Source organism: Mastigoproctus giganteus, chromosome 1 (genome assembly GCF_048544385.1).
Source record: "Mastigoproctus giganteus isolate SK-2022 chromosome 1, ASM4854438v1, whole genome shotgun sequence".
Lineage (NCBI taxonomy): Eukaryota > Metazoa > Arthropoda > Arachnida > Uropygi > Thelyphonidae > Mastigoproctus > Mastigoproctus giganteus.
In genome coordinates, this window is record NC_143575.1 from 6,382,116 (window position 1) to 6,404,846 (window position 22,731).

Genomic DNA, 22,731 nt, shown 5'->3' on the forward strand with positions numbered 1-22,731 from the left:
TGTAAAACCCTGCAGGAGGAAACTGGCCAACCACAGTGCAGGATAGAAAAAGATGGAAGGTTCTGGGAAAGGCCTTTGCCCAGCAGAGGGTCAGAAATGGCTAAAAAGAAGTAAAACCTATACATGTTATACACTACTATACCGAGATGTCCTGCTGGTCAGCTGTCCACAGCCATTGGCAAAGATTGGAGCATATTCCCGATGCGGACATTGGCTCTGGTCAACCTATTTTCTACCATTAGAATCCAATTAGAAAATTAGGAGAGAGTTATTTTCCTTTATCTCAGAAATTCATATGTTGTTTTGAAGAAATGAGTCATCCACACTTTCACTAAATTTCACCTGTGTCTGTTTACATAGTAGCTACAAGTGGTCCCTAATTTCAGCTTTGTTTTAACTGCCTTGCAAGTAATCTTAGTGTCTAAGAGGAAATCCTTGAGTGTAGCGTCAGAAAGTGGAAGTGCTTATTTGTGTAGATTGGAGTGCTAAAAAAAAAGAAAATGAAATCAGTTTAGAACTTGGTATCCCTGCCAGTAGTGTGTCAACTATTCTGAAAAACCGTGTTTCGATTTTCAAACTGTTTGAGGAAACGGGACCCCAGTTGGAAGTGTGCGAAATTGGGAAGATGTAGATGAAGCAGTTTTTAAGTGGATGAAGTTGATTCGAGACCAAAACATGCCGATATCAGGGATATTAATAAAAGAAAAGGCTATGGAGCACGTATCTTTTCTGGGGCACAACATTTCAAGCCAGTTCTGGTTGGCTGGAAAAATTTAAAGACTACAAAAAGTTATTTCTGGTGAAAGTGGAGTTATAATGGAAGAAGACTGTACCCATTTGAAAGAAACAGTTTTGAAAAAATTAGAGGATTGAGAGTCCAAAGACATATTCAACATTGATGAAACAGGTCTATTTTTTAAATGTTTCCTGAGCAAGACACTAACTTTTAAAGGTGATAAATGTTTAGGTGGTAAAAATAGTAAGGAGAGAATTACGCCCTTTGTTGAAAATATGGCTGGTAATGAAAAACTGAAGCTTTTGGTAATAGGCAAAAGTAAACAACCCATATGTTCAAAAGGAGTTAAGTTGTTAGAGTTGAACTACAACAAAAAATCTTGAATGACAAGCAAAATTTTTGAGCAGCGGATTTTAAATTTCAATAAAAAAATGACAAAAGAAAACAGAAAAATCGCGTTGATTGTCAACAACTGCCCTGCCTACCTTCACTCGGTAATTTCGAAACTTACAAGTGTGAAGCTTGTTTTTTTTCCTTCTGAATAATTCGTCTTAACTGCAGCCAGTGCCGGATTTATATATAAGCTAAACAAGCTACAGCTTTAGGGCCTCACTCCATCTTTAAAAAAAAAAACTGTTTTTTAATATTGTCACAGGTGAACAGTAAGGGAGAAGGGCCTCGTACATGTTATAGCTTAGGGTCACAACAAGTTTAAATCTGGCCATGACTGCAGCCAATTGACCAAGGCATTATCAAGAATTTGAAAATGCACTACTGAAAGCTCATTCTAAAAATGCACTACCGAAGGCTCATACTGAAAAAAATTATACTGAGAATAGAAACCAACCAACCAGCCTATAGATTCTGTTATAGATTTGTGGATGTGCATATCAGTATTGGCAAAAGTGAGGAGTCAAGATGTCATGGAAACGATTAAGAATTGTTTCGCACAAGCACTTTTTGCTAAAATGCTAATTAACAGAGATGAGAGGGATGAACTACTAGAAGACGTTGAGCAATCTTGGGAAGAGTTCCAAGCGAGGTTTGATCAGTGGAGAAATTGTTCTTGAGGAATTTTTAGGAGTTGATAATGATGTCATAGTAGCTGAATATCCGAATGACTCCAACATTTTGGAGCATATTTAAAGAACTAGTGACAATATTGATGATGAGTTGGATGACAATGAGGACAATATTAAACATTACAAACAAGAAACGTTGGCAGCATTTCAAACTTTGCATTGAGGCCTTCAGTAGGAAGAAAATATATCTGAGTGGTTAAAGTTTAAACAAATTCGAACATTTTTATGAGCGATTATGAAAATTTTTAGAATCTAGTGTACAACAAAAAATAACCAAATATTTTATGACATAATTCTTAAAAGTGTACAAATATATTTTGCACATCATGTACATAGTCATTTCTTAATATGTATGTATTAATAAATTGTTTTAAAATGTAACCATTCCCACTTATTTCTGATTTATTTCCCATCTTTTACTATATTTCTGAATTTACAGTATTTTTCATTGTTGAAAAGGTCATATTTCTTTATAACAAAATTTCTGTATAACGAATTTTTTCAAGGGAACAATCAATTTCATTATATAAGTGTGTGTGTGTGTGTGTGAGTGAGTGAGTGAGTATAAATAAATGGGTATTCAGTGTAAACCTCTTTAAGGGATTACATTGTTTAAAGAGTTACGTATGAAAATAGGTATATAGTTGATGAAATGGTTTCGGTGAATGCAAGATAAATAAATAAATCAGGTATGGCTTGGCAATTCAGCCCATAATTTACTTAATTTATCATAACTTCTCGGATATTAACATTCTTTCACCTTTCACACTGCCGACCGGGCTAGCCAAGTGGGTAAAGTACCTGCCCGGCAACCCAAAGGTCGCGGGTTCGATTCCCGCCTCGGCCATGGATCAAAGTACTGCAAAAACCTTGGGAGGTGCAATATGGCCACAGAAGCCGATGCGCCAACAACTACCAAATCAAAATCACCTTTCACAAATCTACTACTCTTCTTTTTCTACTTTTCTCGCCATTATAGCTACTGGCACCTTGTGTAACTTTCACATCCATTTATGCATACTTAATTTAATATTAATACAACTTATATATATATATATATAAGCTAACACACTGATATGAAGCTTCTTTGAACCATTTTAATAAATATTCAAATTTATGAAAATACAAGATATACTACATTATCATACACAAATAGTTTGTCAATTTTTGATTCATCCCCATCTATTTTTTTGATTGCTTCATTAAATTAATGTCACCACCATTAATTAAACCCTTTCTAAAAAATGAATAGCAAATGCTTAGAAAACGGTACTCACCTTGTATAAATCTGCAATAATTTTTTTTAGTAGATGGTGGTTAAATTTAGGTTGGAAGAAGCATTAAAAAGAACTAAGGCGGGGAATGGGGTGAAAATATTTTAAACAGATTTTAAAATGAGCGCAAAGAAATAGAAATGCAGATCTCCAATCCTTGGTTGTCATAAAGAGGTTAAAAGACGTAAATGAAAAAAAGAGAGAAGACCGGTGGTGCCAATAGTCGTTACGAGGGACTTTCGTAAGTAAACCGTCATCAGTTGGCAAATGGAAGAGAAGTGAGCGCGTGTTGTATTTAAAGTTTATCTAAACTCCCATGATGCTCTTTTTGACACGTGGGAACTTTAGCCGCGAGAGATTCCAAGCCGGTGAAAGATTGAAGGGAAGTTTAGCGTTAATAATGTTGAGATTGGAATGGTGTCGGTACCATTCGATGGTGAGGGCTTCATATTGAAGAATTCTGTAGCTCAATCTAAGTTTAATAATAGTGATGGCAGAGTCAACAAGGGGGTGTGGTTGTGGGTTTGAGCATGGGTTGTTAACTCAGTGCAGGATTGACTTGTCTTGAAACTGTTGAAGTGGTAGTATGCGCGGGTATTGGAAGTTGTGGAAGAACCGAATTTGGTGGTAGTGCTGCCGATGTTAACAGGTGTCTCAGTTTTGTTGGCATTTTATGAGATATATTATGTTATTGAGATCATTGATGGGATATTTGTGTGTATCTTTATAAGAATTAAATAGGGAACCTAGTTTATTGTAAGTGGAGAGGGTAAGAGAGATGTCGGTATCTTTGAATGTACGTCGGAATTGTGCGAGTTCACTATGGTAAGGGAGAACTATGCGAGTATTTATCTTGTGATTGTGTCTGGTGGGGTTATTAATACTGTTTTTAACGGTGGATATTGTGTGTTGGATGAGTTGAGGGGGTAGCTCCTGGCAATGAATTTATCAGTAAGGTATTGAAGTTCATTGTGTAGATCATTTTGTGAAGAGGTGAATTTGATAGCGTTGTAGATTTGGTTGTGTAGGACGGCTTTTTTGGTACTAAGGGGATGATGTGAAGTGAAATGTAGATATTTACCGCTGTGCGTGTTTTTTCTGAAAATCTTGGTATTTAAATTTGTGTCTGTTGTATAAATAGTGAGATTAAGAAAATTAATCTGGTTGTCCATTGCGATTTCGAGGGCAATTTTTAGCCTGTCATGTATTGTATTGAATTTTAATATCCAACACACGATATCCACCGTTAAAAACAGTATTAATAACCCTACTACTACCCCACCACACACAGTAACAAGACAAATACTCACATAGTTCTCCCTTACCATAGTGAACTCGCAGCACAATTCTGACGTACATTCAAAGATACCGACATCTCCCTCACCTTCTCCACTTACAATAAACTAGGTTCCCTATTTAATTCTTATAAAGATACACACAAATATCTCATAAAATGCCAACCAAACTGCGACACCTGTTACATCAGCAGCACTACCACCAAATTCGGTTCTTCCACAACTTCCAATACCCGCGCATACTACCACTTCAACAGTTTCAAGACAAGTCAATCCTGCACTGAGTTAACAACCCATGCTCAAACCCACAACCACATCCCCCCTTGTTGACTCTGCCATCACTATTATTAAACTTAGATCGAGGTACAGAATTCTTCAATATGAAGCCCTCACCATCGAATGGAACCGACACCATTCCGATCTCAACATTATTAACGCTAAACTTCCCTTCAACCTTTCACCGGCTTGGAACCTCTCGCGGCTAAAGTTCCCACGTGTCAAAAAGAGCATCATGGGAGTTTAGATAAACTTTAAATACAACACGCGCTCACTTCTCTTCCGTTTGCCAACTGATGACAGTTTACTTACGAAAGTCTCTCGTAACGACTATTGGCACCACCGGTCTTCTCTCTTTTTTTCATTTACGTCTTTTAACTTCTTTATGACAACCAAGGATTGGAGATCTGCATTTCTGCTTCCTTGCGCTCATTTTAAAATCCATTTAAAATATTTTCACCCCATTCCCCGCCTTAGTTCTTTTTAATGCTTCTTCCAACCTAAATTTAACCATCATCTACCAAAAAAATTTATTGCAGATTTATACAAGGTGAGTACCGTTTTCTAAGCATTTGCTATTCATTTTTTAGTCAGATTTATCACGGTATTATAAGGTTACTATAATTTCACTATTGTTAAACCCTTTCTGAAGTGAAATCTCAATTTAATGGTCTATATGGTGGTAAGGCCTGTGTGCTAAACCCAATTACGTCCTTGAGATTATCACAGATATCCCAGACAAGCTGAACTACCTGGGAATCTAAAACGCTGATGGAACTGATATTCGGGAGACACTCAAGTCAAGTGGACTCAATTTTGGCAAAGTCTGGACGGTCTGTGACAACCAAATCCTCTGCTTGCACCTTTGTGATGGTGGGACTGTTAGTAATCCTGGGTATAACCTCCATGCACAAGCACATGGTGGGTGACCACCCAGGTGTGAACCAATGTAAGCAGGGGTCAAGGCGGTGACATTCCTCCACAACACCACATGGAGGAATGTCACCCCCCCTCTGTGTTACCAGGCAGTACTAGGTGGTAGATGACTCATCAACTGGTGCAATACCAGAACTTTGCTTATTGGCTTGAAGTGGTGGAACCCACATTTAGTCTCCAGAGCTAAGTTCCGGTGAACCCTTCCCCATCTCTTCCATCGTGCACTGTGATTGATGACTTTTGAGGTTATGATGAACATTGTGACAAGATCCAATCTTCCTTACATTTCGAGGGTACAGCTCTAAAACGGTGTTCACAAGCCGGCCACTAGTTAGTACACCTGGCTTAAAATCTCTATTGGTAACTCTCTAGGAGGCTTCCTGATCAGCTAGTGTATAATCTTGCTACCTCTACTCCGCCAGATAGTGACTGGAGGGAGTCCGAGTAGTGTGTATGCGGGGGAACATAGTCGAGGTCACGTTATGTTAAGGATCTGGGTATATTCTTACCATGTGTATGCCATACCCAAAAATTTCATTACTTCATACAGCATGCCCCACCCCTTTTTCTTACCATTGAATACACCATGAATTGTCAAACTAATAGAGTAAGCTCATCAGCAAAAAGATCTAAACCTCACAAACACTTCGTAATTCATATCACAAATATACGTGGTCTCAATTCTAATCTCAACGATGTCCATTTCCACTTGCAGTCTGCCAAACCCATGTACTTTTTCTCACAGAATGTCAGTTATCGGTTGATTCACCTACTGCTCATCTCAGTTGCCCAAATTATTCACTGTATGATTCCTTTCGCCTCAAAGGTGGTACTTGTGCATATGTCTGTTCCAATATTCCCTATCAGAGACTTGGTAATTTGGAATCTCCTTATTTTGATCTTCTCTGGCTTAAAATCTCTCTACTGTTCTCCGAACTCCATTAATCACTTGGAACTCTTTGACTTCCTCTCTTTGCAACTTGACTTTCTCCAGTCCAACTTTCCTAACAGTGAGGTAATTTTCCTTAGTGATTTTAATGTTCACAACTCCAGCTGGCTTCCGTTTTCTGGCAACCGAACCATCTGGTTGAAATGCTGAGGCTTTTGCAATTACTAATGACCTTGCACAGATTGTTCATTTACCTTCAAGAATACCAGACAATCCTACCCATACAGCCAACACGCTTGATCTTTTTCTCAGAAATAACCTTTCTAAGTACACGGTCGAAGTGAGAGGTCCTTTAGGCACTTCAGATCACAAATTGGTGATTCTCTTCTCCAATGGAGCCTTTATCTCATGGCTATTCCCAGCCTCGTGTTGTTTAGCATTACAAGAATGCAAAATGGGATGACCTGCGAGACTTTTCTTCTTTTCCTTGGTCGGATTACTGTTTCAAAACTTCTGATGTTAGCATTTGCTGAGATCATGTCAGTGAAATTATTCTTGCAGGAATGGAATCCTTTATCCCACACTCCACTTTAAAATCTTGCCCTTTATCTAATCCTTGGTTTTCCAATAAATGTGCTAAGGCTGTCCAAGAGAAGAACGTTGCATATCGTAATTGGCTTGTTTCTAATTCTTCAGTTTCATTTTCTGCCTACACCAAAGCTCGCAACAATTGTAAAGCAGTTATTAATCAGTCCAAACTAGAGTTTGAACAGGCTAAGAGTAGAAAACTTACTTGTTGCCCTAATGGTAGCCGAGCATTCTGGTCTCTTGCCAAAGTTTTTGGCCGGAACTTTTGCCCATCTTTGCTCTCACCTCTGTCCAAACCAGATGGTTCTGTTGTCACTTCAGCCAAGGATAAAGCTGACCTGCTAGCATCCCATTTTTCTTCCAACTCGTGTATTAATGATCTTGGTAAAACACCTCCCACCATTCCCAACACGCTCCATTCAGTGCCTTCTGTGGTCTTCCGTCAAAAGGATGTCAGAAGGATTTTGAAAAATCTTGATGCTCCGAAAGCTCCAGGTCCCGATGATATTTCTCCACTTGTTCCCAAAACCTGTGCTCCTGAACTTACTCCTGTTCTTTGCCGCCTTTTTCCACTTTCTTATTCCAAAGGTGTTTTTCCTTCTGCTTGGAAATTGCTCATATCCAGCCAGTTCCTAAAAAGGGTGACAAATCCCTCCCATCCAATCATCATCCCATTGCAATTACTTCTACTCTTTCCGAAGTAATACAGAAATCAATTAACCACCAACTCATAAACTACCTAGAAACCTTCCATCTGATCAACAATCGCAGTATGGATTCCGTCAGTGTTCATCCACTGATGATATTCTGGCGTATGTTACCCATTTATGGACTAATTCAATGGAAAAGTTCGGTGAAACACAAGCAGTTGCTCTTGACATCTCAAAGGCTTTCGATCGTGTTTGGCATAAAGGTCTTCTAAACAAGCTTCCATCTTATAGTTTGCCAACTGTTTTTTGTAATTGATTATCCAGTTTTCTTTCTGATCGCTCACTGAGGGTGATGGCTCTCTGTCTTCTAACTTCCCCACTAATGCCAGTGTCTCCCAAGGTTTAGTTCTTTCTCCCACTCTTTTCCTCTTGCATATTAATGACCTTCTTCCATTGACTGGAAATCCTATCCATAGTTTTGCCGATGATAGCACATTGCATTCCACTTTCCATTTTGAGAAACCTTGTCCTGCTCAATCTGCTTCAACTTCTCATAAATCTGCTACCAATTCTTTAAATGTCAATCTCCAGGTAATTCTCCAGTGGGGGAAAGACAACTTAGTTGATTTCAATCAACTAAGTTGTCTTTGCCCCACTGGAGATTAAAACTCAGTCACAAAAAGGATTCTTCTGCTGCTATGCTTATGTTTGGTGACACACCAATTTCTAGGCAAAATGATATATCTCTTTTTGGGATTGCCCTGACTTCTAATCTCTCTTGGCCCAAGCACATTACAAATATTGCTTCCTCTGCATCTAAAAAACTTGGTTCTCTTTCGCTCTTGGCATCACTTTTCTTCCAAACAGCTGTTCACTCTTTACAAATCGCAAATCTGCCCTACCATAGAATATTGTTCTCACATCTGGGGTTGTTCCCCCAAAACCTCTCTCTGGCTTGATTCCATTCAGAAGAGGGCAGTTAGGTTAATTAATGATTCATCTCTAACAGAGTCTCTCCACTCGCTGTCTCATAGACGTACTGTTTCTGCTGCATGCCTCTTCTACAGATATTTCCATGGGCACTGTTCTTCTGAATTGGGTTCTATAATTCCCACTCTCTCTCTTTCAAAACAGTCCAAACAAGTGCTGCCAATATCCATTTACTGTCCAACTTCAAACTCACAGAACCAACTTTTCATCTTCTTTGTTTATTTATTTAACTGCCATTTTCTGGAACAACCTTCCTTATATCTATTTCCTGAAAATTACAGTCTACAGAAGTTCAAGTCTAATGTCAACATATATCTTCTTTCATCTTCTCAACCTCCGACGCAAGCATGGTACCAAGTACTGTAGGTTCTAATACCTCTCGTGTTTGGGGTTTACATAAAAAAAAAAAAAAAAATTGTCTATTAAACTCTAAATACATATGGTCTCCTAAGTTGGCAGTCGCGTGAAAAATTTCTGCATTGTGAAATAAAAAAAAAAAACATTAAATGCTGTAATATACATTTCACTGCACCTACCAGTTGCAAAAGTGTGAAGTAGAAGAACTTGAAATTTTCCTGTTCCATTATAGACACAATGGAAACTAACTAAAGCTTATTCCAAGTCTGAAGAGTTCTCAAGTACCCTTGTTGAAGATTCAGGTGGCTCACTACTGATGCTTGACATGCTAAACAGGCAGGTGAAAGGTAATGGGTAAGGAAAATCCTGGGTCCTTGGCACTTTGCTTTATTGCAAAAAGATTTTAACCAATAGCAAATACCATCAGACTGAAGCAGTTACATTACTGGTTCTAGTATGGACCAAAAAGCCTGGTTCAGTGGATACTGAACATTATTTCCAGTTATTGAATTAAGATTGTTAATACGAGGATTTACTAAATTGAATATTTTATTTATCTTTTAGATTTCAATATAAAACTCTTCTCTTGTCTGAATGTTGATATATATATTTTTTCCCCTTTCAGGGAGGGCTGTGGATTAGTTGATATCTGGGATGTTGAAGATCCTGCAAATAAAGGAAAAGAATCCCTCTGCAGTCAGTTAATGCGGGATCCATCTCCCTTTACTGGTGTCTTTAGAAACTCGGCCTATGCTGTTCTCAAAGTTTAAAGTATTCCTTATACTATTGTTAGATTTTTCTTGTAAATTTCACATAAAAAAAAAAAAGTCTCATTCAATTTAGGAAAAGGTGGAGAGGGAAAAATTCATTTTATTCATCATGCCCCATCTTAACAATAATTGCATCTTTTTAAAGGAAAATATGATTATTTTGATATAAAATTTATAAACATTTAAATATTTTAAAAACCATTGTGATTTATTGTGGAGACAAAAGTACTATATTTAAAATTGCAGTGGAAATACTTTATTTTTCTCAGTTTGAGTTAGGTTATTATTCATTTGATGTATTACTAAATATGTAAAATTACCGGTCCTGTGTTTTGCTGCATGCACATGCTTCATATAGCCATTTTCGTAAATAGTTTAACTATCTGTGAAAACAGTTATGTGAAGCATGTGCATGCAACAACATACAGAACTGTTATTTTGCAAATGTTTTAATTTGAGAATTATTATATTGCACATATGAAATTACATTTATTTGCTGCATTTTCATGTTTAAGACATTGTCACAATGAGAAATTGAATCACTTAGACCACTGGTATAAAAATTAGAGCCTTGTACAATTAGAAATGCTGATATTCAGCTTAAAGCTACACATCACTATTTGAATTAAATCAGCAACCATCAAGATGCTGCTTAAGAGGTCCAACAAAATCACTTGGGTTAATTTTTAAACTACTTATTTTTTTTTTGCTTTATGGTGTGATGTGTTGTCTGTTGAAAGAGCCAGTCATTGGTTTCTTGTGTTTTGCAGCAATTTTATTAAGGCTGTCTGCATTTAGACTAACTTTGTAGAATACAAAAGAATCTGGTCTTCCCTCTGTACAGCACACCCACATGTTGATTTGGACTTCGCTGCCTTGGATATCATTTTTGAAACCGAATGAATAATTTTCTTCATATGATTTGCATTGCATAAACAATCTGCATATTTTATTCATTCAAAATGCAACTCATCATTCCAAATTACATGTGACCATTATTCATATATTTGTGATTATTGGTCCATTCTAGTTGTTGTTTGACCTGCCTGAATTTCAGATCAGCTACTTTTGAGTGTATCTTTTCATTTCCCCTTAACAATGGTAGTACAACACTTTTGTTCATTGTATGTGACCATCCTTCAGTTGACAGCTACATATTATTTGACTAGGTTTCCAATATAGCAATTGTCAATGTTTATACGTTTTAACGATGCCAACCCTGGCTTTCTTAGTTGCAAAAAAAAATCGAAACATGTTTTCAACATGTTTCTCTTAACAAATTGATTTTCCACTTACAACTGCACTGTTACTTGTAATTTCATCCATAACAAAAGCTAGCTATACAGGTAAGTCATAAGACCCAACATCATGATGAACACCACTTTGAGGTTCATGACATTCAAATCTTCCTAAGATTTCTGTGAAATTTTTGAGAAACATCTATAATTTTCATTTAAACAGAATGCTGTGTTCAGATCTGTGGATTTTTTCTTTACTAAATAAATTAGGGCAATATAATAATCATTTGCTCAGCTGGTTTTTGACATGGTGTTTCCAAAAGTCTGGCAAAAAATTAAAATCAGTTATGGTATTTTTTATGGAACTGAAACTTTATTTAATTTCAAATATCACCAGAAGGGGGGGGGTGGAATTCTGCACAGTAATATCAATGAGACATATGGTTCATAAATTTACAGCAGCAGTTCACTGTGTCCTCCACCACAGTTCAGTACTGAGCATAAGTTTGGTACTTCTGTTACCTGAAAAGCATATTTGATGTAAGCATGCAGGTTTTTCATGGCCTAAATGCAGCAGTTGTGGGTGTTCATTTTCATTCAGTGAAAATTGGACTTTGTAGTAGTAGTAATAATAATAGAGGCATGTGATGCAAGAAAGCAAGCATATGAGTTTATGTAGCATCAGCCAAAAAAAAAAAATCACATCCATTCCCTCTAAAAGTTTGTCCAGTTCCTCCTTGAATTTATTTAAGCTATCAACTTCTACGACAGATGAAAGTTTGTTCCAGCAATTAACCACCTGCTGGCCAAATGCAAATTTCCGCACATCTGTTCTACAATTGTCTTTTCTCAATTTGAATTTATACCCCCTCAGGTTCATAATCTAAGCAAGCGGAAGAATCCCATCAGAATTCAGCGTGCTCAACCCATTTAAGGCCTTATACACCTCAATCGGATCACCTCACAGGTGCCTAGTCTCTAGGTGCTGCAATTTGCAGAACTTAAGCCTTTCTTGGTAAGAGAACCCCTTCGCTCCCCTCACCAATCTTGTTGCCCTTCTCTGTACACACTTAAATTTTCAGAAAATTTTGCATTAGATATCAGTGTAATTTATTTGTGCTTGCCGTACAGCCATACTGTGATTTTTCCATCAGTGGACTAATCAGCTCATCATTGTGCTCCTCAATAGTAGACACAACTGTAGTGATGCTGATGATCCTTCACTTTATAGATGAGCTTCTGGGCATCCCATTTTCCCAACCGTCTTAATGAGTCAGGGATAATCCAGGTGGTGGTATTGGTCCGGTTTTACCTTGTGTTTTTCTGAATAAAGCTTCTGTAAAGTTGCCGTCAGCTGGTCAGAAACCCTGTAGTCAAAGTAGGCGTAAAATTAGAAGGTATACTATATGAATGTTATGAAAAGCAGAGGTATACTGTGCATGTTAATCGAATTCCAGAGAGTATATGGCATATATCCGATATATTTGTTTTTTCAAGTCTCAAAAATCAGAAGGTATGCACTCTTCACCTAAAAAAAATCCAGTGGGTATATGGCATATACCTGCCACTACAGCCCTGCTTATAGTACAGCTTAGTAGCAGAGCTTGGTCAGATTAAGATGACATGATAATTAATAGAAAATGAATGACCAACATGCCTTTTAAAGTGATCTGTACACCCCCATTTGACATCACCCCATTCCAGTGATATTTAATTTTCATGTTGGTGGAAAAATGATGGCAAGCAGTAGCTTATGTATTTAGACCTAATTAAAGTTTTAATTCCATAAAAAAAAAAAAAAAAAAAAAAAATCAATTACTCATAACTTCTAGAGTATTATTTTAATAGCAGCATTCCACCAAGACCAGTATTTCTCCAGTAATCAATTTTTAATTTTTTGACATATTTTTAAAATATGCTGTATTTTTCTATTACATAAAGCTGAAAGATGCTGGGTGCTCTATATTTTTGCACACTGCTGCACATTGTCATCAGCAAAACTGTGAATATTATTTGTAGTCCACAGAAAAAAAAAAAAAAGCATTAATATATAAAATAAAAAAAAAAAAAATAGCATCTTCTCCTTCTATCAATAGTTTGCAACATAAGAAGATAAACAGCCATCTGCTATCGTATGTAATGAACAGCCAGAGAGAAAAGTGGCCCCCAAGAGTAAAAAAGATTACTAAAAATTTCTGTGCCATTCTTGATCAAAATCTTATTAAATATCAGAATTAACTGTTAGTCTCAGAATGTTTCCATGGAATATGACTAAAGATGGTTTATGTATGTGGAAAAAAAAAAACTATAGATTGACAGAAACACAATCATCAGATCATGATGAAACTGTTAAAAGGATGCATCAAAATATGGTGATAAATACATACTTCCTCATGTTAGCATGCTTTTTTTTACAAATGTGTTCATTGTTACATAATTTTTTAATTGAGAAACGTTTTTTATGTAACATACCACACCTTGATTTTTGCATGGTCAGTGAAAAAGCTAATTTCCAGGTAGTTGTTCATTGATTCTGAGCACTCAGTATACATGAGTAGCATATGTTGTCTTTGTTCAAGGTAGCTCTAATTCACAGATAAACTCAGGCATCTGATATTTTGGTAAATTAATAATTTGGAGTAAGTTGAACAACTGACAAAGTCTCCCTAAGGTATGTAAGAACTACCAGGTATTTCAGATTATGCCTAAAGGAGCAATTCTTTTTTACAGAACATATTAAATTCTTGAAGAATAAAATTATGTTGTATTCTAAGCTCAGAAGAGTTATTAGGGTTGCCGGAGGATTAAAGGTAGATCATTAAACCTCTTGTATGAATGCTTTCTAGCACAATGTTTCACTCTTCTGAGTACAACCAGGTCATGTCATACAGTATCTACAGATGCTTTACATGTGCTGGCAGGGAGACTTCCTGTAGACTTGGTGATATTATCTGGATTGTTATTCCTCACTGAGAATAATGTTGGAGCCAATGTTTTTGATATAATATGCCCTGAGGTTGACAGAGCATGCACCAGAAATGATTTAAAAAACGAAAAGAGGATCTTATCTGATTTTTATACACTTTGTCACTCGATTCCAATCACTTCCTTTCTGCCAAGAATTGATATTGTGGATCCTAAAAAGAAACCTTGTTTACAGTTCGGTCTCCAAGTGACTTTTCTTATCACTGGCCATGACCTAGCACTGAGATTGTTTTAGCTTGGTCTTGTTGAAAACAGTTTGTATACTTGTGGAGATGAAACTTCCTTACACATTATGCTGGATTGTAACATTATTATGCTGGATAGTTAGATTTAAGATTTTTTCTTGAAAGATCTATTCAGTGCTCATAACCAAGTGCAAAAAGTTTTTGTTTACAGATGAGTAGCTGTTTGCCTACTTTAAAGAATTTGTAGTTAAGATGTTTAAAAGGACTTTATTGAGAAGTAGATAGTAGACCCCACCTCCCAGTGCAGGGACAGTAACCCAATTCACTGGGATGAATGAGGTTTTTTCCCTGTGCTTATCTCACGTAGTCTGGGCTGAGTGGTTTTTGTCCTCCAAGGTTTTAATTTTTTTAGTTTATTATTTTAAGTGAAATAATGGATTCGGTTAATGGCTCTGTTCATACCTTGATTTAAGAGTAATCCGTGTATAGATGTTGGTCTTTGGGGTGGTTACTAAAATATTTTGAATGGAATGTCAAGTATAGTGTGTAATGGCTTCGGTTAATGGCTCTGTTCATACCTTGAATTAAGAGTAATCCGTGTATAGACGTTGGTCTTTTGGGTGGTTACTAAGATATTTTGAATGGAATGTCAAGTATAGTGTATTTAAACCGGTGAAATACCACCACTTTGCTTATTGGAGGCTTGAAGTGGTGAAACCCATGTTTAGTCTCTAGAGCAAAGTTTCCGGCATCCCCCTCCCCCCCATACTTCTCCTTCAACCCATGCACGGTACTAAGTACTATAGGTTTTGATACCTTTCGTGTTTGGGGTTTTCATAAAAAAAAAAAAAAAAAAAAACTGCCTTCCGAGCATATCACACTTAATGGTATTACAGTTTTGGTCTGGGATGGAATATTCACCTGATACATTATTTAATATGAAAAATATTTGGCTTAAAGCATTTTTGCTTTATACAGTACTTTTAAACATATCCATAGTGCTAAGCAACACATTCTTGTAGCACTGATAAATTACAGTCTACAGAAGTTCAAGTTTAATGTCAACAAATATCTTCTTTCATCTTCTCAACCTCCATCCCAAGTACTATAGGTTCTAATACCTCTTGTTTGGGGTTTTCATAAATAAAAAAAAAAATATATATATATATATAGAGGACTAGGATGGTTAATGTTACTTCTGTTCTTGTCTTATCCTGTATGTTGAGTCAGGCTGTTACCTCTAACGACTAAAGAAGTTTAAGATTAATCAGTGCAGTCATCCTCTCCTACAATACTTCTCATCGGAGTGGAGAAATAATTACATTTGCAGGAATACATTTGCAGAATCTCAGCTTGTCACATCTTTCTTTATGCTGTATATCATTGTATACTTGCTGGTGATTTTGAATTAAGGCATACTGGCAAGCAATTTTTAGCATTTTCTGCATCTAGTCCAGTGGTTCCCAATCTTTTCTTCATCAAGAATCCTTTTTATTTTTGTTTCTTACTGACCCCATGTTTTTTAAAGATTCTGTTTGCCAAAACTTGACTAACTAGTAATTACCAATGGACTAATTCTGAGAAGGGTCGACATTTATATGCCTCTATCTCCTCTGTTCATACCGTGAGCTGCAAAGACCTTGGCTCCAGGTTGGATTAGCTGTCTGCTGTGTCCTGACTAGGCATGGCTTGAGGTCAAGACTGCTCCAGTTGGATCTTCGCTCTTGTGAAGAGTCAGAGAGTGGCCTTCACATTGTGTTTGACTGTCCACTCTATACAGACCTCCGAGCAAGGCTGGAGGGAGCGATGCTCGCCCTCACGCAGTCCACATTGGTGGGGTTATGTCAAGATTTTTTGTTTGACAGATTTGTCAAATATATAAAGGGTATTTTGTTTGCTAGATAGGGCAACCTACCTCTTCGTGGTGGGGGGTGGAGACACTGTCCCTGCCACAATGCTAAACGGTCATTCTATCTAATTGTCATTTTTTGATTTGATGTGACTTGTGGTTGATTAACCCCTTATTATTGAGTTAATATATATAACATATATATTATATATATATAACCCCTTATTATTGAGTTAATGTATATAACATATTATATATATTAACCCCTTATTATTGAGTTAATATATATAACATATATATTATATATATTAACCCCTTATTACTGAGTTAATATATAACAATACTAACCTTAGAAAAAGGCTCCAATGCAAGTCAAGAACTAGTTGCATATTGGCAGAAGCTAGGATGAAGGCTCATTCAAATGACCACATCTTTTTTTATTAAAGGTTCTGTTCACCAAAACTTTATTAACTAGTAAGTAACTTACCTTCCTATTTTTCACTAACACTCCAAATCTCATCAACTATCAAATTAAAACAAAAATAAATCAAAAAATTATGCAGCTAGTTTGCAAACCATGCTACATTGAAAATAGCTCCAAGACCTTCAGTATTACTCTCACAGACCCCTGAGAGTCTGCAAACCATAGATTGGGAGCCACTGCTCATCTTACTATATAGAGTTGCTAGGTGACAATGACCTATTGATTATTGTTGCCTTTCTATTTTTCCATAATAATCATTCTGATAATAATGAAAACAGATTACCTTTATTTAAATTAGGTTGCATGTTACATTTCAAAAAGTGAGGGGTGGGGGAAGTGATTATTTTCTTACTGCTCTTTAGTTTCTCATGTTTCTATATGCCTTCTGATTGTAGGCATGTAGAAACATTCCAGATAAATCTGCAGTTCTTTCAAAGCAGCAGTAAGTAATTAGGAACATTAATGTGGCTTCAAATCTGTAGATTAACAGAAGTTTCTGAATGGTACCATAAGTAAGGAACTGATTATTTGCATAACTTTATAAATTTAGTGTTTATACAAATTATTCTCAGCAGAAATATCCTCTCTATTGCCAGGACAGCTTATGCAGAAAGGAAGAACAGGTAATCCACAGTAATAACCAAATCTTTAGAGCTTCGTTCAGTGTTTTTCAAACTGTGGTGAAGTTTTTGCCACTTTAAGGCCCCCCCCCCATTTCATTTTAAATTTAACAGTTAAAGTATTTGTTTGATCTTTATATTGACTATTATTTGAAGCGGGTGTCACAACAGCTTTCTGAGCTGTTGAGGGGAGCACTACAACTACTCTTAGTTTGGAAACCTAGCTTAGCTACTTGGTAAACAGTGAAAAGCCACACTTTAAAAATATTATGTATTTAGCATCTGAATAATAAACTTGTTGAACTATTGAACAGAAAAGAGTGAAAATAACAAATAATGTTAATCTATATTTTTACAGCAACAATTCATGTAGCATGCCATTTTAATATAATGTTTGAACGCATGTTGCACAAATTATCTTGATTAAAATACTCCAAAAAAATTAGAACTCTCCATCTCCCGTCATTCGTCTTCTTGTTTAAATTCCTTTGATTCAGCAGGAGGTTTCCTATGCTTTCTCTCTCTTGAAGGATAGTTCTCATACTTTCTCTTCTGTGTTTCAACTTAAAAGTTGCTAGTCCAGCCTACTCCACTCTTCCTTTGATGGTTTTGCTCTGTCTCTCTGATTCCAAGAAAGTCCGTGCCCAGCATCAATGGATTTGCGATGGCACTCGGCTGCTTTTGGGTCACAACTTAATTGATCTGGTGCATACTAGGATCAATGCCTTACCAACGTTCTTGAGAACTGCCAGTGGTTGCGCCTCTCCTCTTAACTGTCAGGCCAGTTGTCTTGCAACTGAGCCCATGTTTCCCAGTGGTGTTGGATGCATGGAGTTAAACATCACAATGCCATTATCTCCATCATTGCAAATCACCTTCACCAACAGGGCTGGTCAGTGTTGAAGGAGCCACACTACTGCACTTTTGAGGGTGTCCAGAAACCCGATCATGTTTGTCATCACAGTGGAGCAGTTGTCATCCTTGAAGCTCAAGTGGTCGGCCACGGCTTTCCTCTAGACTTGTGTCATCACTCAAAGATGTGCTTTTACCAGTCTAATTGCAGTCTTCAACCTGTCCAAGATGGATTTGGAGCACCTCCAGTTGTCTCATCGATCACTGTCACCTTCCAGTGTCTCGAGCCCTGCTTTGGCTACCTTCCTCAGAACCCTTGGCATCACATACTCAGGCGCCTCCGTAGCCAGGTGGGAAGGAGCAGCAGTGCGTAGCATATGCTTCTTGATTAGACCGGGGTTTGAACCCGTCACCACCAAATACGGAGGATGCGGAAAGGTCAGGGAATGACCACCGCATATCCCGGAGCAATATGGCCTTAGTTGCTAAAAAACCAAATAACAACAATAACAAATAACAGCATCACATACTCAGACTTCGATCATTGCTGTCCATGCACGTCAGGGAACACACACTTTTTGGCAGGTCCACTAATGGATGACCTAGTGCAATGTTCATCATGTGCCCTGTCCTTCCGCAACGTCTGGTTACCATGGCTTAAAAGTGGGAATTTTTTTTTTAAAAAAAATATCACAATCACTGAAAAAATGGAGGAGAAAACATTGGGAAGTGTATGGATGTTACTTTATTAGTAATAAATAAATTAAAAAACTTTACACAAGTGAAGTGCTTTCATTTCAAGTATTTTAAGCATGCCACTTTATTTTTCAAAAATGCTTTGCTGACTCATGTATTTATACATTTGTACAATGCTTTTATTATGTAAACCTTTGACATGTATATGTATGTAACATAATGTACTGAATAAATGTTCCAGTTGATTTTGAACATTAAGATGATCTTTGTGTATTTTAATGTGACATTTTTCTTCAAGGCAGTTTAATTTTTGTTTCCTCAAACTAAAACAAATTATTTGGAAGAATTTTAATCAGTGCTATCAGAATGAATTAAAAACAAGTAGAACCAGTTGGAAGTTATTGCTCATTTCTTTAAATATGGTGAATAATGGACACCTTTTCACAATGCTAGATCAAAATAACACTCTACCAGGAGTGTCATTTCAATCCAGGATGCCCAAGGATTCTGCCCTCACTCCAAACCTGTAAATTTTGGTTTGAATTAGACATGCATGTCTGTCTACCCCCCAGCAATTTTTGTTTACAAAAATTGCTAGTGGCTGACACACAGGCATCGAGAAGAAGGCAATTTCCTACACTAGCTTTTCATTTTTAGAGAGTAGACTAAAAAAGGTAGGGAATACTTGTGTTTCTTCTACATTCTTACTTCCAACATGGATACCAAAAGAATTAAGCTACCACTTGAACAGAATTTCATATTGTAGGTTAATCCAGGCCTCAGCTGAGATCTAGTTGCCTAATCTGGGTTAGGAGTGGATGGCATACTTAAAATAAAAGTTCTGAAACAGCTGTTTCATACAAAATTTGAGTTATGTGATGAGTTGAAATATAGAGAAACACATGGCTCAAGGTCACTCACTTGGTGCCCCTCTACATACTAATACTACAAAGAAGGTTCAGTGACCTTGAACTTATCATTTATTTTTTTCTCCCTGCCGTAATGTTAAATTCTTAAAATGCCAACCACCCCTAAGCAGATGGTATCAATCAACTTCGTGCTATGATATTGGACAGTCCATTTATAATTAAACTATGAAAATTATAGGCTTTTAAATTTCTTTATGTGATTAACTTTTATCTATATGTTAAATTAATGATAAATGATATAAATTATTACCAACACATCAAAAAAGCATAAGGGATGTTAAATTACTGGTCATTCCTCTTTTACAGCAATCCTGCATGCAAACAGAGCTTCAGAAAATAAACAAGATAATGTTTTCAAAAATGGATAACCTTCAGATATTTACTTTTTCCCCTGATCAGTTAAAAACAGATGAAATTTACTGCCTCAACATTCCATAACAAACTAATTACAGAGTGCTGTCTAGGTAACTTTTTTTTTTTTTTTTTTTTTTCAGTATTCTAACAGCTGGATATGCTATATTGGAGGCTATTATGCTTCTTCCTCTCCTTCAACCATTTAGATTTATTCTGCAAAATAACACTGTCAATAATTTAATGTCCATACTAAAAGTCAATTGCACTGTATGTTTGTTGAAAGTCGTGCCAATACTTGCAAGATACAGACACAGTGATCATAAAACAGAGAGAGCTGGCAATTCATTCTAACAGCTGCCAAACTGACCCACAAACGTGGCGACCATGTTTGTTGAGCCATGGATTAATCTATTCCTCAGATTAACTTACTGCTCAGAAAAATTAGGGGAAGTTTCAAAATTAACTTTCTTCAACAAATTTGTTATTTCTGAAGAATAATAAAACAATATTTTATTATTCTTCAGTTTGTTTTAGCGAAATGTTTGTCGAATGTATATATAATCAATCACAGTTTTTTAAAACTGATGTAGTAATGAAAAAATTAACTTTGATATTAATACATCAATTCAATAAATCAGTAATCCCTCCTTCCTAAAATGCACTGAATAGCCAGAATATGTAGTCACCCCCTATTAATAGCTGTACATTATAACATTTCTTCCTATATAATTCGGAGCAGCTACTAAACAGTAGCCATCTTTCTTTGAGATAGTATGTATACTAATGGTGATCAACATTATCTCCTTTTAAGTGCCACCATACCAAGTCATTTAACATTCTTTTTACAGCATTACATGCAAATAATATACAGGTGAGAACTGGTATTACTGAATAATTTTGTCCTTGCTTCATCCCTCCCAGTAATTTAAATCTCTAGCTGTTAGAGATTTAGGTTGTCTTTCTTACTTTTTTATTTTTCAGAAATTTGAAATTGTCATTGCTGTTATCTTGATCAATGCCCATATGTCATATTTACCGTCACAGTGTGTCGCATTCTTGGTACCACTGATGTATGCTATTATGATTATCTTTGATAACTATTGTCTGCTGACAGCTTTATATGGGGAGGGGTGTAGTCTGCATATTCTTTCACTTAATAACATGAATTTTACATGTGGATTTCTTTGTAGGAATATCTAAAATTCATGCATTCAAAGTTTTTAATAGTCCATATGTCTTTATATAAGAAATTATTTTGTGGTGTTTCTTGGCTGTTGTCCTGTAATGCCTTTAATATTTTGTATCAGTGTTGCTAGAAGAGGCACATGATGCAAGAAAACAAGGCTTATCAAGCAAGAAAACAAGCATCAGCCAAAAAAAAAAAAAAAACCATCCATTCACTCCAAATTTTTGTCTAGCTCTGCCTTGAACTTATTTAAGTTGCTGACCTCCACTACAACAGACAGAAGTCTCTTCCAGCAATAAACTACCCGCTGGCTAAAGGCAAATTTCCACACATCTTGAATTTATGCCCCCTCAGGTGAGTAATCTGAGCAAGAGGAAGAATCCCATTAGCATTCAGCTTGCTTAATCCATTCAGGGTCTTATACACCTCAATTAGATTCCAGAAGCTGTAATTTACAGAACTTAAGCCTTTCTTGTTCCATTCACCAATCTTGTTTCCCTTCTCTGTAATTATTCTAGCAACTCTACATCCTTCCTAAAATGAGTCCTCCAGACCTGTATACAGTATTCAAGGTGTAGCCTGACCATCACGTTATACAAGGAGACAATCAATCCCTTTCCCTGCTAGCAAAATTCCTGTATATCGACAAGGCACCATGAGCTACTCTTGCAGCCTTTTTGCTCCCTCTTAGAAAACTTCATATCTGACTGTACAATTACCCCCAGGTCCTTTTCATTCTTCACTATCCTGAATGTAGTACCACCCACTTGATACATTACTCCGGGGTTACTGCTACCCATATGTAATACTTTACATTTGTCAATGTTGAACTTCAGTTGCCACCCCGCTCAACTTTCTAGATCCTGTTACAGTAGCATACTATCATTAACAACCCTGCCAACCTTCATATCATCTGCAAATTTAGACATTAACCCTGATATACCTTCATCAATATCATTGATAAATACCAAAAATAACAATGGGCACAACACTGAACCCTGAGGGACTCCACTAATAACATTAGTCCATGAAGAGCACTGTCCATTGATAACAACTCTGTCTTCTTTCACTCAACCATCCTTTTATCCATTGTAGCAACTTGCACTTAATGCCACAACTGCTCAGATTTGTACAGTAGTCTTCCGTGTGCCAGAATATCCAAAGCTTTCCTAAAATCTAAGTATACGATATCAAAATTGTTCTTTGCATCCAGTTCCTCTGTGACCAGATCCAAATTTATCAAACAAGACTTTCCCTTAACAAACCCATCCTGTGTCTTAACTATAACTGCAGTCTTATCTAGCTGATCCCGCATTGCTTCTTTATCCAGTGACTCCATTATTTTCCCTGGAACAGAAGTTAGACGGGTCTGTAATTACTTGTTTCACCCTTTGATCCCCCTCTGTGAATCAGGGACACATTTACACATCTCCATTCCATGGGGACCTACCCTGAGTCCAAGGAAGCTTTCATAATTATGACTAAGGATTTGCTTAGTTCCTTTGCTGAC

At 36.7% G+C, this 22,731-nt stretch overlaps 1 protein-coding gene across 1 annotated transcript in view; it reads left to right on the forward strand.

The window, feature by feature from the left end:
* LOC150090513 (protein C-mannosyl-transferase DPY19L1) overlaps positions 1–9,894 on the forward strand; it is a 272,499-nt gene extending 262,605 nt beyond the window's left edge. Inside the window, exon 21 of the mRNA XM_090378261.1 lies at positions 9,703–9,894. Coding sequence (XP_090234387.1) covers positions 9,703–9,843 — 141 coding nt within the window. The 3' untranslated portion in view covers positions 9,844–9,894. The remainder of the gene's footprint in view (positions 1–9,702) is intronic.
* The last annotated feature ends 12,837 nt before the right edge of the window (positions 9,895–22,731 follow it).